The 17,660-nt window shown below is 40.0% G+C and overlaps 1 protein-coding gene across 4 annotated transcripts in view; it reads right to left on the bottom strand.

Moving 5' to 3' along the window:
* CCSER1 (coiled-coil serine rich protein 1) overlaps positions 1-17,660 on the bottom strand; it is a 1,176,231-nt gene that overhangs the window by 584,526 nt on the left and 574,045 nt on the right. For 3 of the 4 annotated variants that reach the window (XM_070392707.1, XM_070392715.1, XM_070392714.1), the window contains exon 8: positions 16,508-16,591. The exons of the other annotated variant lie outside the window; for it this stretch is intronic. In XM_070392707.1, coding sequence (XP_070248808.1) covers positions 16,508-16,591 — 84 coding nt within the window. The remainder of the gene's footprint in view (positions 1-16,507; positions 16,592-17,660) is intronic. 4 annotated transcript variants of the gene reach the window in all.

Below are 17,660 nucleotides of genomic sequence, written 5' to 3' on the forward strand. Positions count from 1 at the left end.
TCTCCATCCCTGGTTCATTTGAACTTCCTTCATTAAATTGTACATCAAAACCTACACTTCCTGTTTCTCCTTTTCTCCCAATCTTGCATCTGCCAAATCATAAAATTTAATAATTGGATATTATCTTGCTTTATTTTCTAAAGGTTTATTTAACAAATGTAGGAGCAAGAACTATGATACAAATTATATTCATTCCTTCCAACACTCACTGAATGTCCAGCCACTTTGCTGACAAGGCCCTGTCATTAAGGAGCTCATTAATGAGAAAGGAACAGAAGTCAAGGTAAAGCCACATTAGAGTGTGATAGGGCAGCAAATAAGCAGGGCACTTAAACCCAAGCTTCTTTGTAGGAACGAGTCCTGAGTAAACTCTGAATCCTCTATTTTATTCTTTTTAAAAAATATGTTTTTATTGATTTCAGAGAGAGGAATGGAGAGGGTAAGAGAAACAGAAACGTCTTTATTGCAGAAGCCAATGGCCAGATAGCTATCAGACAAAACAGTTCTTCACAGCAATCCCATATAGGCAGCCACACACCGGCTGGTAAATACATATCTTTCCCACATGGTAGTAGCAGTCTCTTTACCCACAGTTATTATCTGAGCAGCCAGCCGCATGCTGCCCCCTACACTCATTGCCTCACATAGTAGCAGCATCTGAATTCTTTGCCTCGGCAGCTTCTCCTTTCTCCCTGGCCCAGCACACTGGCTGGTCTCTGTAGCCTCACATAGTAACTACCTATGAGCTTCTCTCTCAGCACATTGGCTGGTTAATTACATGTATTATACTCCTTAAACAAAGAAGGCCAGTTGCCAACAATGACATCAATCATTTTGGCTACAGAAGGGTACAGTGACCATGAGATTTTTGTACTTGCTGTGCACCTGCCCATAGTTCTTGGACCTCTGTATGGTATCTTAGCCTTGAATATTCTGATTATGAGTCCCAGGCTCGGAGTGGCCTTGACCATCCAGTGCACTCTAAACAGGGTTCCCACAGGTCAACACTCAATCACTGAGCCACACTGGCTGGTGTGAGAAATGGCTCACCTGTCCAAATTTCAAATGACGGACTGGGAAACAGAAACATGGTGAAAATGAGACTTTTAATAATACTCTCCAGAGCAGGCATCCATTATACAGGAACACCCGTGGGGCAGGGAACATAGCCTATGTATTTAGTCCCTCCCCAGTTCCTCATAGGCTGAGTGCTATTTGGTCACCTGTTTGCTAATACGTCACCTAGGTCTTGCTGTCTCCCATTGGGCCATTTAAAATATTGGGCTGAGACCTTTCTAGCTGTCTCCACTCCCCCCCCTCTCTCTAGCTGAGGCAGACCCCTTGGGGGGTTTCCAACATGTTGGCCACGTGCACAGTTTTGTTCCTACATCCTCTTTCCTCCTCCCCACATTCTGCTTGCCTTGGGGAAACTCAGCAAATCCCATCAGAAGCCGACCATGCTGGAGATGGACCACAGAGGCCCATTTCTTACACTGGGATCAAAGCACTTTTCAAAAATTAAGTTTCATTTAATATCCTTAGATGAAAGGAGTGTCCATGACAAAAACTGACATGGTATGAGATATGACATTAAATGATGTGTGATGTCCATGCCCTTCCTGAGGAAAGCCACCATACTCACCTCCGTGGCTGTGAGAAGATGCTGAAAGTGACTGCTCTGATGTATCTACCTGTTTTGCCGCACACTGACTCCCAACTTGCTGCCCTGACTCCCAAGTCTGACTGCTGCTACCAGGCTAAACAATCAATAAACAGGAGCTACTGTTTTCATTCTGGTATTGATACGGAGCAAAGGGGCACTGTGGTATCTTGTTGTATAGTCCTAACCTCACAGCTTTGTAATTTTGAAATGTTTGATGTAATAGGGGAAAAATATGTTCATGCAATCAGACAGACCGCTTCAAATCCTAACTCTATCCATTATTATGCAGATGAACAAATCACTTAATCCTTCTGAATTTCAGTTTTATTATAGATGAACTAGAAGTCTTAATATGCACTTCTCATTTTATTATAAAAATTAAAGGCAACAATAAACCTCAAGAATTATCAGAGCACTTGTCAAAGAGTAGGAAATCAGTAAATAATGGCTATTGTTATTAAAATGATCTGTTCTTGTCTGTCTCCCTCATTTGAATGCTGGCCCTTAGAAAGAGACTGGTGAAGCCCTACATCTTGATAACCCTTGCTATAGTCAAGCTCAGGCTGGCTTTACACATTTTAGATAATTTATTGTGAAATAGAACACTGGAACATTTTATATGTAATGCTTTATATATAATTTATTTTTATATGTATGTTGATATGTATATAACATCTACAGTGCACATACACAAATATATATATACTAGAGGCCTGGTGCACGAAATTTGTGCATGGGGTGGGGGGTCCCTCAGCCTGGCCTGCACCCTCTCCAATCTGACCCCTCGGGGGTGTCAGACTGCCAATTTAGGCCCGATCCCACACCAGCAGTCGGCCATCCGTCTTGCAATTCGGGACTGCTGGCACCTAACTGCTCACCTGCCTGCCTGCCTGATCACCCCTAATCACTCTGCCTGCCAGCCTGATCGCCCCCAACTGCCCCCCTGCTGGCCTGATCGCCCCAAATGCCCCCTCCCTGCCAGCCTGATTGGGGTTGGGGGGCCGGTTGAGGGTGGGGCTGGCCATGGGGAGGGCCTTTGGTCAGTGGGCCAGCTGGCCATACCCCCAAATGGGGTGGGGGGGTACCAATGGGACCAGCGGCTTGGGTGAGGAGCCATGGGTGGTTGGCCAGCCAGCCCTGCCCCTGATTTTTATTGTGGTGCCTGTGCTATGTCTCACAAATACCTTCTCCCCCTGCCTGGGACAGCATTGGGGAGGGGGCAGCAAAAAATAGAAGACATCCGTCCCTTTTGCACACGAACCCGATATACGGGCCCATCTGGCCCAGGCCAGTGGGATGCTTGGTATGACAAGCTGAGGATCCCTGCTCAGGGGCTGGAGGGGTGACTGGTGGCAGCACACGTGAAAGTGGACCTCTGGGTGGCCACTCGGGTCCTGGCTACTGGTCCTGGAACTTCCTGGTCCTCAGTTCCTTCCTGGTCGTGCCTGCAGCCCTGGTCCCCCTACCTGGCTCAGCCTCCCATCTCTATCCTGGCCTCAGATGGCCCCATTGACTCCTAGGGGCTCTGTCCTCCCCTCCCAACCTGGAGGCCCCAAGGGGAGGTCATGACTTCTCAGAGACTCCCCAGCAGCTCTGTCACTTGTGTTCACATAGGGGAAGGAGTGCATGTGGCAGAAGCAGCTGTATAAATGCAGGTGCAGGGGCAAGTCCTCCGGGGTCACTTGGACAGTTTGCTGATGACACGGATCAGGGCCGCGTTCTCCTTTTGAGGTGCTGGTTGTCAGCCCAGAGGTTGGACAGGCCCTTCAGCTCCTCTTCCAGCTCAGCGGCCTTGCGTTCCAGGGCCCTGCGCTCAAATCTCTCCAGCTCCAGGAGGATCTGCCTCTCTGCAAAGCGCTCCTGCCTCTGTGTGGTGTGCTCCAGCTCCACCTTGAGCTGTGCCAGCCACAGCATGGTCTGGGTCAGGGCCTCACGAAGTCTCTAGTTCTCAATGTGCAGCTTTGCATAGAGCTTCCTGAAGCCTCCCTAGGGCTCTTCCTATTGGGGCTTGGTTCTGGGTTTAGGTCCTGCTGCCTCTGGAGGGGAAAGGCTGGATTCTGGGCTGATGTCCACTGGCTTCACCTTGTCTACCTTCACAGGCCCTCTCCTCGCATTGCCAACTCAACGGTGCTCCCTGGAGGCCTGTGGTCCCTGTCCCTGCCACTCAGGCACCTCTACTCTCTGGGCAGGGCCATCAGAATTCTTAACCCCAGGGACTCGGGGCTGCCAGGAAGAGTACAGGCTCTGTGCACCCTGCTCTTGATCAGGATGGGAGAGTCTGATCAGGGGCAGGCTGGCAGGGGGGAGGGGCTGCAAGGTTGGCCTCTGGCCCCAACCCCTGATCAGCCAGTTTGCTGGCTACAGTGGGTGTCATAGCAACCAGCCCAATCAGGGCCATCTTCTGTGGGTTTGTGTCTCCACTTGCTCTGGCCCCAGCAACCCAGCACCGTGGCCGCTGCAGGGCTGGGGCTGGGGTCCAGACCCCCCTGTGGGTTTGTGTGTCCACTGGCTCCGTTGCTCTGGCAGCACCACCATCTTTGTGGCTATAGGCGCCACCATCTTTGTTGCAGAGTGACAGCTAATTTGCATATTACCTTTTTATTAGTGTATCTATCTATCTATCTATCTATCTATCTATATATATTTCTTCTTCACAGTAATTCAGGAACATGATTTGTACTTTTTCCCCCCTTAATTCTAAGTCTTTGGCTATCTTTGTGTCCTATTTACTACTATAATAGTTTTATTTGGTAAATTACTCCAAGCACTGGAATCTCGATTGGTAAAATAAAAGTAATAATAAAAAATAAAGGGAAAACTACTAAATTATATGGCATACCTTATAGAAGAAATGAAAATATCCAAAATATCCAAAAGTATTAGGTATAAATTAATTTCAGCTACCTGCCTAATTTAGCAATAATATGGCTGCATGCTCCTTTTAAAACATATTTGTCTTGAAGGTAAAACACCTTCATACTGGCATTGAAATTATACCACAGTTATTTTTCTATATCCATGCAATATTGCAGTATGACCACACTCTGTGATAAAGACAAACAAATGTCTAGGATTGCCAAGGCAAGTGCGGCAGAAGAGTAAAGATTATACCTTTTTGGCAATTCTTCATCAGGGTACTGGACTGTATAAGGAATGGAGGCTAATCCCTATTATGTATCATGGGATATTGTTACATTCACACTACATCTGTCTCAGTGACTGACAGGAGAGTAATTGCTGCTGAGATAAGCCTTTTCTGGAATATATGCAATTAATTCGCCTGGGAAAAAGAAAGTAGACTGCCACTTTAATAATGTTTAAGTATACCTAATCTATTTCTTTTCTGTTCCTAATGTTTCCTAAATATGAAAAAGAAAGAGGATTTTTAAAGTACTTACAGCTGTCTGTTCTTATGTAAATCATGCATGGGCCTGTAATATTCTATCTCAAAATGACTAGCATGAAATAATACCATAAATTTTAATAGAATGTAGAGCAAGTGGGGAATTCCTTTTAAGATTAATTCAAGATATGGTTTTCATGCTAAAAGAATGTTTCTCTTATCAAGAAGAAATTATTCTGTTATAAAAGCTTCAAGGGCATACAATTTTATTTAATTTGAATTCTACATGTATTTTTAAATGAAATCAAAATTACTCCTCTCCAGATTCTTGATAAAGTGCTCTTTAGTCATATATATTTCCTAGAGTCTTTTATTTGTAATTCCCCTTTTTTATTATGCATAGTAACCTGATTATACATAATGCTATACTTCCTGTTCTTCAATGGCCTCCCACTTTTCAAAATACAACAATTCTATAAGTATCTTTATGCAGCCCCATACTTCACTATCAACATGTTAACAAATGAGCTGAGAGCTTGGCTTACATTTAAATTAAATACATTTCATATTAAAAGGATGGGGATAAATTGTTTATATGTTTACACTCAAATAAGAATATAATTTTCAATATTTGCTTTGAATGAGAATAAAGGTTTAATAACAAACACAATTTTTTTAAACTTCTTTTATGTGATTTTTCACCAGTTAGCTAGCTTTTACATTGCAAGAGAAAGTGTTCAGCGCAGTGATGTACCTACTATGTTGTATATCTGGAACAGATCATTTTTAAAACCCTCTTTTATAAAAATAAGTTTCTTCAATAATAATAAAGACATCAAATAGATATTAGTAATGGCCAAGAAAAGAAATATAGCTAGTTAAACCTTTCTTGTATTGAACTTTGTAAAAAGTATGTCAAAAGTAATATTTTAATAAACAAAGTTTATTAAGAGTCTACAAAAGATACAATCTTGATAACTACTGAATCGTGCTCTGATGTAACATTTTTTCTTAGTGCATTAATTTTAAAACATACAATTTAGTGTAAAAAAAGTTCAGAAGATATTGAGGATATTAAAATGTACAAACTAAATTTATAAGAGAGAGGGAACAGGGTTTGTTACAACAAAATATGCCTCTTTGAGATACTGATTATGTTAAACTGGCTATTTTAAGAAAAATACTCCAGAAGAACTCTGACCTTTCCCCCTAACTGTCTAAAAGGAATTGAGATAGAGGACCTGCCCACAGAAAGGAGATACAATCAGTATCCTATGAAGGAGTGTGATAGGGAGGAATATAGCAAGGCCCATTTGTTCAAAGTTCTCTCTGTTAAAGATGGCCCAACAATCATCTCCTTGTGAGTTGCCTTTCTGACCACTGAAGTTCCAGACCACACCGCCCCCGCCTTCTCCTTAGCTCTAGATGGACCATAAGCCTCAACTATCAGATCTGTCCTCCAGTCTCATTCTTATGGCATCTCCATGTGTACATATGTAATGAATTTGCTAATGTTCTCTTATTAATTTGCCTCATGTCAATCTGATTAGTCCAGTGAGAAGAATACACCAGTATCCCCCACAACAATATATGCCTCACAATTGTCACTCCATTTGTCTGAGTCTTAAATAAAAATACTCTAAATGTTTACTTCAAATGACTGAACTGAAGTAACTCAAGCTTCATTCTTTCATCTTCACAATAACTATGCTCTCGTTTATTTAGAATTTAGTGTTGAATACATTAATATGTGGTACCACAAGAGTTAGAAAAAAATTGATCATAAAGTTTACTAGATAATTCTGAACTGTATGTTTAAACTTTAACTGGAAATTCTCTCAATTATCTTTTATTTAAAAACTAGAGGCCCAGTGCATGAAATTTGTGCATTCGGGGGTGTCCCTCTCCAATCTGGGACCCTTCGGGGGATGTCTGCACCCCAGCCTGCATCCTCTCCAATCTGGGACCCCTCGGGGGGTGTCTGCACCCCAGCCTGCACACTCTCCAATCTTGGGGGAAGTCCGACTGCCAGTTTAGGCCCAATCCCACAGGGCAGTCGAACATCCAGCTCACAATCTGGGACTGCTGGCTCCAAACTTCTCACCTACCTGCCTGCCCGATTGCCCCCTAACCACTCTCCTGCTGCCCCAATCGCCCCCAACTGTCCTCCCCTGCCAGCCTGATCGCCACCAACGGCCCTCCCCTGCCTGCCTGATCACCCCTAACTGCCCTCCCCTGCCAGCCCGGTTGCCGCCAACTGCCCCCCCCTGCTGGCCATCTTGTGATGACATGGGGGCTGCCATCTTGTGATGACGTGAGGGTGTGAGGGCCACCTAGGCTTTTATTAGTATAGATATGATGTTTATTAAGGGATGAGTATTAAAAATGTGATAAGTAAAATGATTATAAAATATAAAATTCAGTCAAAAGCTGGAGTTACTAAATTAGAATTTAGGCCCACAAAAAATATTTTCATGAAGGAGTCTCATCACTAACATTTTTAGAATTGTTGACATATGGTAATAGTAAATACAGATGACTTTTAGTCATTTGTATTATTGTTTTAAATGCCTTAGAGTCAATGTATCCTCTTATTCATTAGCTTATAAGCATGTGGTAGTTAAGGTACCAGCTTTTACTACCTTCTAACAAGTATAAGTGCTGTCATGTTGGTAAACAGAGGAGGATTATGAAAGCAAGCATGGGAAGTATTTCTGTTTTGTCTTGTTTTATTTTTTCCTTATTGTTTTAATGAGGATGATATTAAAGTGTACAGTTATTCCTAGATAGAGCTAACAAACTTTCGTGCCCAGGAAACTTGATTTTGGGTGAACCATTTAAACTGCCCTTTTAAATAGAAATATATTGTTTTCATTTTAAAAATATATTTTTATTGATTTCAGAGAGGAAGGGAGAGGGAGAGAAAGAAACATCAATGATGAGAGAGAATCATCAATTGGCTTCCTTCTGCACTCCCCACACTGGGGATTGCAACTCAGGCATGTGTCCTGACCAGGAATTGAACCAGGGCCTCCTGGTTCATAGGTTGATGCTCAACCACTGAGCCATGCCAGCCAGGTGCAATATATTGTTTTTTAAAAGTATACTGTAAAAAGCTATAGCTGATACTTTTTACTCAGATCAGCTAGAAACTGATTAAAAGTTTCCAAAGGGAAAAGTCTGAAATGGTAGAAATTATAAAAGCTTAGAATTACTAATAACCACTTTTCTAATGTGGTTATCCATATAAATTCACTAAATCTATTTGACAGAGTACAAGTAATAGGCATCCAAATTGCTATAACAAAACATTAAGTCCATACTATGGTGTATTGATCCTAATTAGGGTAATTAAATTTCACTATTCACAGTCTTAGGTCTCACTAAAGTTATTTTTACTTGTAAGTTACCTTCAATTTATTTTAAAATATTTTGAATCAATAAATAAAAACCAAATACACTTTCAATTTCTGACATCATATGGAAAATACTTTTTACCCATAGTATGAAACCACTTATCAGATTAATCATCATTTATAAAATATATTTTCTCCCAAAATACAAGGCAACACTTCACCAGGAACATTTGTGATAAATTTATTGGATTTTTTTAGGCACAAGAAAGTAATATTTACAATGTTCCTCAGTTTCTTCCTAACAATAAAATTACACTGAATTCTTCAATGTGACCTTCACTAAGTCTGAGAAAAAAAACCTAAAACTTTTTTATGAGAAAACTATTTTCTGCATTACATCATGAAATTTAATAGTTAAAAGTTAAATATAAGGTTAAATATATAATCAATTTAAATACTTTTTATTATAATTGATTCTAACTAAGTATTCTTTTTTAAAATTTTGTTTTATTGCTTAAAGTATTACAAAGATTATTACATATGTTTCCTTTTTTTTTTCCTTCCCTTGACCTTCCCCTGGCCTCCCCTACCCCCCAGTGTCTTGTGTCCATAGGTTATGCTTATATGCATGCATACAAGTCCTTCGGTTGATCTCTTACCACCCACCCCAATCCTTCCCGGCCTTCCTGCTGTAGTTTGACAGTCTGTTCGATGTTGCTCTGCCTCTGTATCTATTTTTGTTCATCAGTTTATAGTGGTCTTTATTATCCATAAATGAGTGAGATAAGGTGGTATTTTTCTTTCATTGACTGGCTTATTTCACTTAGCATAATGCTCTCCAGTTCCATCCATGCTGTTGCAAATGGTAAGAGTTCCTTCTTTTTTACAGCAGCATAGTATTCCATTGTGTAGGTGAGTTTCCTCAAAAAGTTAAAAATGGAACTCCCATTTGACCCTGTGATCCCACTTCTAGGAATATATCCCAAGAAACTAGAAACACCGATCAGAAAGGATATATGCACCCCTATGTTCATAGCAGCACAATTCACCATAGCTAAGATTTGGAAACAGCCTACGTGCCCATCAGCAGATGAATGGATTAGCATTCTTACTTTTAACCGTTACGTTTAGACTTTTGGTCTATACCTACACCTATGCAGTAAAAGTAAATCCATAAAACCCCCAAATCTTTGTGCTATGTGGGAGATTTATTTCCAGTATTAAAGTTGAATATATTTTACACAATAAACACAAACTTATATTTGAATATATTTAAATATTATTTATTTGTTTAAAGTTGCTATTACTCCTGACTTCAAATGTGGGTTTATATTCATGCCTTTAAGATCTTGCCTGATCAACATGATATTTAATAATTTTCAGTAAAGTTTGTGTCATAGCTTTTCATCTCATTTTCTATTCTGAACTAATAATACATAGGTCTTAGCAAACCTTTTGTCTAGATTTTTGGTTTATTTGATTAATTTTTATTGTTACATGTGACTGTGTCAATCACAATCTTACAGAGAATTTTAACATGGAAAAATAGTAAAATCATAATTGCTACCATTAAGTAGTTGTAAAGGGGCATAATTCCATTAAGACATCTCTGATACTCTTATTTCCCTGTTACAAACTAAATGCTTGTGTTCACCCAAATTGACTTGTTTAAGTCCTAAGCCCCAAGGTAATAGTATTTGGAGGTGAGAACATTGGAGGGCATTTAGCTTAGATGGGGTCATGAAGGTGAGAACCTCAGGACAGAATTAGTGTCTTTATGAGAAGAGGAACAGTCACAAGAGCTCTCTCTCCCTCCCTGTGTGGATGCACCAAGGGAAGGATTGTGAATACATATGGAGGAAACAGCTGTCAAAAATCAAATAAGGGGCTCTCACCAGACACTGAATCTGCCAACATCTTGGACTTTCCGCCTCCAGAACTGCAATAAGAGTCTGTTGTTTAAGCCATTCAGTTATGGTATTTTGTCACAGTAGTCCAAGCAGACTAAGGCATTCCCCCTACACACACACACACACACACACACACACACACACACACACACCCCACAGCATGAAAGCCACTAAAATCAATCTACAGTCTTCATTTATTCTCCCAAGAGATATATCTGATTTTTTTATTGTAAAAGGAATATATGCTTGTCATTAAAAGTGAAACACTACTAAAATATATAGAACAGAATCTAAATATTCTATTACCTAAAGATATTAATGAAACTAGATTTCTCTCCATGTATATTTTATGCAATGTTATACTATATGCAGTTCTCCCCATTTCATTTTATAAATGCACAGCTATGTAAATATATATTATTGACATATACTATCACTATATATGATAATGTATCAAACTCATTGATAAATATTTATTTTTCTATATTTTAGTATTATCTTATTATTTGACAATTGAAAAAAACTGAGGCCAGAAGATAACTAAATCTAGTCACAAAGGCACACTCATATTCTGATTTTTTATATCACTATATTTAGTCAGTCTCCTCTTCATGTAGAGAAAGATAAGGCCAAGAAGATAAAAGGAATTAGTGCCTCCTTTGCTCTAGTTCTTATTTAATCTACGCAAAGTTGATCAAACCTGGTGTATGCCTTGGGGATTCATGTAATGTGGCTGCCACTGAAGCCTTGATGGAAAAAAAATGAATTGTGGATGGGGAGACTGCATAATACAATTACCATTTTGGATTTGCTCATCAGAGGGTTCATGAACAAAGAGTCTCAAAAGAAGATGGTATTCTGAATACAATTTCCTGACACTATTATCTCCCAAGCTGACACTAATTTCTTCTGGCTGAAACAGGAAGGCAAGGCTAAGAGGCACATGTGGGGCAGTTTTGGTTCTGATGGGTGTTGAGAAGACAGGAATCTCAAGACTGTTCTAGGCCTTTGTTATGGGGTGGGGCCACAACATTAGTAACTAAGAAACAGAATTTCTGGAGGATGAGGCCCAGAAATCAGGATTTTAAACAGATTCCCAGGTGATTCTAATGTGCAGCCAAGGTTGAGAACCACTGTCCTAGGGGCTTAACTGGAGTCATTGGACAAGCACCAATAAGTCTGGGTTAAGAATGAAAAATCACGGTTCTGGAGAGAAAACAGCTGATGGAATATATCCATCCTTGCAAGAAAAGTGATACTTCCCTAATTTCTCATCCTAAGAAGATCTGCAGAGTATTTTTTGCTGGCAGAACTGCAGAGCAGCCACCTACACCAGTCAGTTGTTTAATATTTGTAACTGAAGAGACCTCATGGTGTCACAAAAGAAAGCCAATGACTAATATCCTTCAAATTTGTTCATTGTTACCAGCCAACAAAAGCAGGTTCTATTGGGCCTTTGGTCATCTCTGGTTTAAGTTTTCTATTTTTTTTTATCCTGAGTACTGAGGATAAATAGAGAAATAAACAAGCCAAAGAAAGTAATTGTGGATCTTAAGGGGACCAAATATCCTAGGAAGGAAGGACAAACAAGATATTAAGGACAGGCTACTTACAGTGCAATAGAAATGCTGCCCACACAAATGACAAATTAAGAACACCAAATACTAAGCATATTTAATAGTATATAATTAAAAAATTACAATTATTTTCTAGATTTAAAAAATAATTTCTGTATTTTAATATTTATTAGACTATAAAAGTATAGTCATTGTTGAGAATCAAATTAGTGGCTTAGAATATTAATGGAAAAAATTTCAGCTAAAGATAAAATAGTTCTGCCGAACCGGTTTGGCTCAATGGATAGAGCCTCGGCCTGAGGACTCAAGGGTCCCAGGTTCAATTCCAGTCAAGGGCATGTACCTTGGTTGTGGGCACGTCCCCTGTGGGGGGTGTGCAGGAGGCAGCTGATCAATCTCTCTCATCGATGTTTCTAACTCTCTGTCCCTCTCCCTTCTTCTCTGTAAAAAATCAATAAAATATATTTAAAAAAAAAAAAAGATAAAATAGTTCAATACTAAAAGAAAAATATAAGGAACTTGAGAGAGAGATCAAGAAGACCAAATATGGACATATGGATTTCAAGAGAAAAATATTCTATAATTTGAAGGAAGCCTTGAAGAAAAAATTTGTAATATAAAGGAAGACTTGAATGGTCAGAACAGGATTGCTGATACCAGTCATAATTAAGGAAGAAAAATAGTCACACACCTAGGTAAACCATGGAAAAAGGTCATGTGCAGCACCCAAATTTAAAAATTATGGAATGTTATTTACTAAGAAAAAAGAACCAAGACCTAAAAATACTATGCTTTGACATGGTATCTGTCTTAGTCAGCTCAGGCGGCCATAACAAAATATCACAGACTAGGTGTCTTAAAAAACAAGTTAAGACTGTCCTACTGGTTCAGTGGTTGGACATCAACCTATGAACCAGGAGGTCACAGTCCAATTCCTCATCAGGGCACATTCCTGGGTTGTCGGCTTCATCCCCAGGATGGGTTATGCAGGAGGCAGCTGATGGATGATTCTCTCTCATCATATATATATATATATATAGCCATTATATATCTTAAAATGTGAATTTTCTCATAGTTCTGGAGGGTAGAAGTCCAAGATCAGGGTTCCCACATGGTCAGGACCTACTAAGGGGTCTCCTCCTGGCTTGTAAGCAGCTGTCATTTTTGTTTTCACATGGCCTTTCCTCTGTGCAAGGCCACTAAATTCTATCAATTTAGGACTCCACACTTACCACTTTACTTAATCCTAATTAACTTCTAAAAGCCCTATCCCATATACAGTCACATTGGGGTAGGGCTTCAACATATGAATTTGGGGGGATACAATTCAATCCATAGCAGCATCCTTTATCTTTCAAGGTAAAAAGATATTCAAAGATTTAGATACCATATCATCAATACCCCCATTGAAAGGAAACATTTGGGAAAGGATTCTAAAAACCATAAATGAATCAGATGAGTCTATATAATGGAATAAGATGAAAAGGAAAGCAAGGAGTAATCTATATATAAAAAGCCTAAGCTACCGAACAAATGACCAAATGACCAGTCGACCTGGTTGCTATGATACACACTGACCACCACGGGACAGACACTCAATGCAGGAGCTGCCCCCTGGTGGTCAGTGTACTCCCACAGCAGGAGCACTACTCAGCTGAACAATGGGCACCAGACACAAGGCTATGGCTGGCAAGCACTGTGCAGCGGTGCAAGCCCCTGCCAATCAGGACTGAATGGGCGCGAGCCTGTGGCAAGTGCAGCGGGGCTGGGAGGAGCAGGAATTGCAGGCAGGAGCAGCAGTCCGACATCCCCTGAGGGGTTCCAGATGGTGAGAAGGCACAGCCCAGGCTGTGGGACCCACCGGTGCACGAATCCATGCACCAGGCCTCTAGTGTGTAATAAATCTTAAACTACATATAATTTAAATATAAATAGACAATACCATGATTAAGGGTTTGCAAATACAAGCCATACATAAGCTTTCATAAGAGAAGAAATACCTTTCAAAGGAAAACCAACTAATAAAAGAACTGAAGTCACTAAAAGTCCTCAACAAGCTCAACAAAATTCATGTAAGTTTGTACGGGAGAGAAAAGAGGAAAATAAAAACATTTTAAAGATCTAATTTGATGTGTGAGTAGTCTTAAACTTGATAATTTCAAATGTTGTTTGGCTTATTCCATTTTTGAGAACACACTTTGTAAGACCAACACAAGATATAATTTATTATCAATATACAAAATACTATTTACATACCCCATTGCACATAGGCACCACTAGCCTATGCCTTCACATTACCTCATAGCAGGGCAGAGGAGATTTTGTTCTGTTATAAAGAAGTAGGGAATAATCACCCATGTGTAAACTAGTTCTTTCAGGTTTACCAAACAAAAAATTCCTTCCTGAAAAGAACATTTCTTTTTCTCTTCAATGTTGCCACACCACATATACAAACAACCCCAGGACATTCTAATATTCTAATATTTAATACATATTTGTCCCTCATTTGTTGAGTAAAATGAGAAAGAAGTTACTTCCAGATCCAATGGTACACAGCTATAATTAAATTTAGTACCTCTTCCTCTAAGAAAAGTCCTGTGTTGGCTGACTTAGTAAAATGAGGCACAAGTGTATTTTTTTTTTAAATATATTTTATTGATTTTTTACAGAGAGGAAGGGAGAGAGATAGAGTTAGAAACATCGATGAGAGAGAAACATCGAGCAGCCGCCTCCTGCACATCTCCCACTGGGGATGTGCCCGCAACCCAGGTACATGCCCTTGACCGGAATCGAACCGGGACCTTTCAGTCCGCAGTCCGGCGCTCTATCCACTGAGCCAAACCGGTTTCGGCACAAGTGTATTTTTTTACTTTAAATTTGAATGACCCAAAATGACTACAAGCTGACCCTTGAACAACATGGGTTTGAACTGCTCAAGTTCACTTATACAAGGATTTTAAACATTTCTAAATCAGCAATAACACTATGCTCATGAGATCGATAATCAGCATTGTTTCAATCATGGAACGGTCTAAATAAAGGTCAAGTCTCAGTAACATGCTGTCAGTTGCTGAGTCAATAAAATATGCTCTAAATTTGCCTGCCATCTCACCAACATGTTAAACATTCTCAGAAGCTTAATGGTCTATAAAATCTGTTTTGTCATTTAATTATATTTAATAATTACATTATACATTATTGTTAAGGTAATCAAATCTCTAGTCAAATATGAAACCATCATAAGTTGAAAACACATACTTTGAAAAGTAATGCCCAGTACTTGTTACCTACCAAATGTGTTTTCATGTCATAAAAGTATGATTACTTTTTTATAATACCACATTTAAAAAACACCCCCTGAAAACATGAACTATATACATTTCATACTTCTGTATGATATTTTCTTTCTTTTAACATTTTATCTTTTTTTACAGAGAGGAAGGGGGAGGGATAGAGAGTTAGAAACATCGATGAGAGAGAAACACCGATCAGCTGCCTCCTGCACACTTCCCACTAGGAATGTGCCCGCAACCAAGGTACATGCCCTTGACTGGAATCGAACCTGGGACCTTTCAGTCCGCAGGCCGACGCTCTATCCACTGAGCCAAACCAGTTAGGGCTGTGTGATATTTTCATCTGGGGTTTATATAAAATAATATCTATATTAAAAAGTATCATTGGTAATTTTATGAAAATAAAAAGTAAAATCTGGTTTTGTTTGCAGGATGAATGAGTAATTTGCTTTATATTACACTAGGGGCCCAGTGCATGATTTCATGCACTTTGAAAGGAACTGTGGGCCATAAGGATGTGGTGGGCACAGGAGCAGGTCGGCCCATCCTCTGCACCCCCGCCGGCCCCTCCCACCATGGTGCCTGGTCCCTGTCTGCCAGCAGCCCCGCTCCCACTGCCACCGCTGCCACCACTCCCATGCTCTTACAGCTCCAGCCCTGCTCGCACCCACTGATGGTGCGGAGTGATTGGGACTGGGGCCAGATGCTGGTAGCAGGGGCGAGCAGTGGCTCCAGTGCCGGCAGCGGGTGTGAGCACTAGGCAGGACCACAGTGCTAAGGAACAGAGAATTTTCAGTAACCATCAGAGGCTTGCCCTGATGACAGTGACCAGCTTCCCGTCTTGTTCTGATGCCCCCCACTCCACCATCCCACCGTGGCCAACGCCCACCATGTTCTGTGCTCTGCCACCTGATGCTGACACCCACTATGTTCCACATATGCCCCCTGGTGGTCAGCGCATGTCATAGTGACTGGTTGTTTGGCCATTTCACCATTCAGTCTATTTGCATATTAGGGTTTTATATATATAGGTGTTTTTTACTCTAGATATAGTAGAGTTAAATCATGCACTTTACAAAGTAAAATGTGGCTGTATCCTTCACAATTTTTCATAAATTTAACTGAAATGTCTAACTTTGGTTCAGTGATCTGTTTCTGAATTACATCAAGTTAAATATATAATATAAAACGTGCTATTTTTCAGATTGTCAAATCCTTATTACCATAGGATTACTAAATTGATAATCAGATTGAATCACTAACCATTTATAAATAAGTAATATTAGTATTAATAAATTGTTGTAGGGTTTATAGCAAATAATCTTGCAAAGAAAACATACTTGTGGGGCAAATATTATCACTTACCAGCTCTTCCTGAAGTTGGGAAATGAGTTCATCCTTCTCTTTCAGCTGCAGCTTCAGCATTGAGCAGTCATCTTTCATTATATCCTATAAAAACATCAAAGAGACAGCATAATAGGCTTAGCCCTTTCACTTTGCTCTTGATAAGGAAAGTCAGCTTCACACAGAGGGAGATAATTGCATCTGACTAATGAAAGTGAAATTTCCTCTACACTATGATAATTCATAATATTCTAAGTTGCAAAATAAGCTAATTCATCCAAAAATATTATGACACACACGCCTGTGTTTTTTCCTTATATCAGTCCTTTTCTTTGGATGTCCATTTGCCCATTTTGTTCCCAAAGACGGAAACCTAGGAGTCATCCTAAATTCTTTCACCCATTCCTGCGCATACATCTCAGTGGAATAAAAATACCTACATTCTAAAAGAGAGACTTTACCATTTGTTCCCTTGCTGTAGTTAAATATTAGTTCTCAAACCAATGGTCATTTGTAGTCTTTATCTTTAATGATTCCACTATCACATTTGTCCCTTTCACTAGCAATCTGTGGACATTTAATCTTCACTCCCTACATGTACACTCAGCCACATCTATGGCTTATTTTACCTGTCTTCCAAGCTCCAACCCATGAATAAAACTACTTACTGAGCATATATTCAGCCTTGTCCTATAGACATTTACACTCAATGTGTTGTAAGAATCCAGGGCAGGAGGAATAGGGAAACTGACTCGAAAGTTAAAGCAAGGCCAAACACTGTGGGAAATTTGCAGCCAGCTTGTAACTAACAAGCCATTATCTTCCCCAGCCAAGGACACAGAGCAAATGGTTTAAAAAACCTCCCTAATGGGAGAATGCAGAAAGGAAGGGGGGGAAAGGAAAGGAAAAAAGGGCCATTTTACTTCCTAAGCAGAGAATCCAGCAGTCTCAATGCTTGGCAAGATAAAGTTGCTAGGTGCTTCTCATTATTTCTGGGAAGGCCACAACAAAGTTAAAAAAAGGCGGGGGGACCTTGAGACTTAATCTATACCAAACTATTCAACAAAACAATGTTGAGACCTATACACAGGAGGGTGTACGATGCCACAGACCCCAACCAAACTTGCTCTTCAGATTAGCTGAGAGCCTGTCTGTGCTTCATAAGCCAGATGTG

This window comes from Myotis yumanensis, unplaced genomic scaffold (assembly GCF_028538775.1).
Source record: "Myotis yumanensis isolate MYYU_CA2020_CCGP unplaced genomic scaffold, mMyoYum1.0.hap1 SCAF_1, whole genome shotgun sequence".
Classification (NCBI taxonomy): domain Eukaryota; kingdom Metazoa; phylum Chordata; class Mammalia; order Chiroptera; family Vespertilionidae; genus Myotis; species Myotis yumanensis.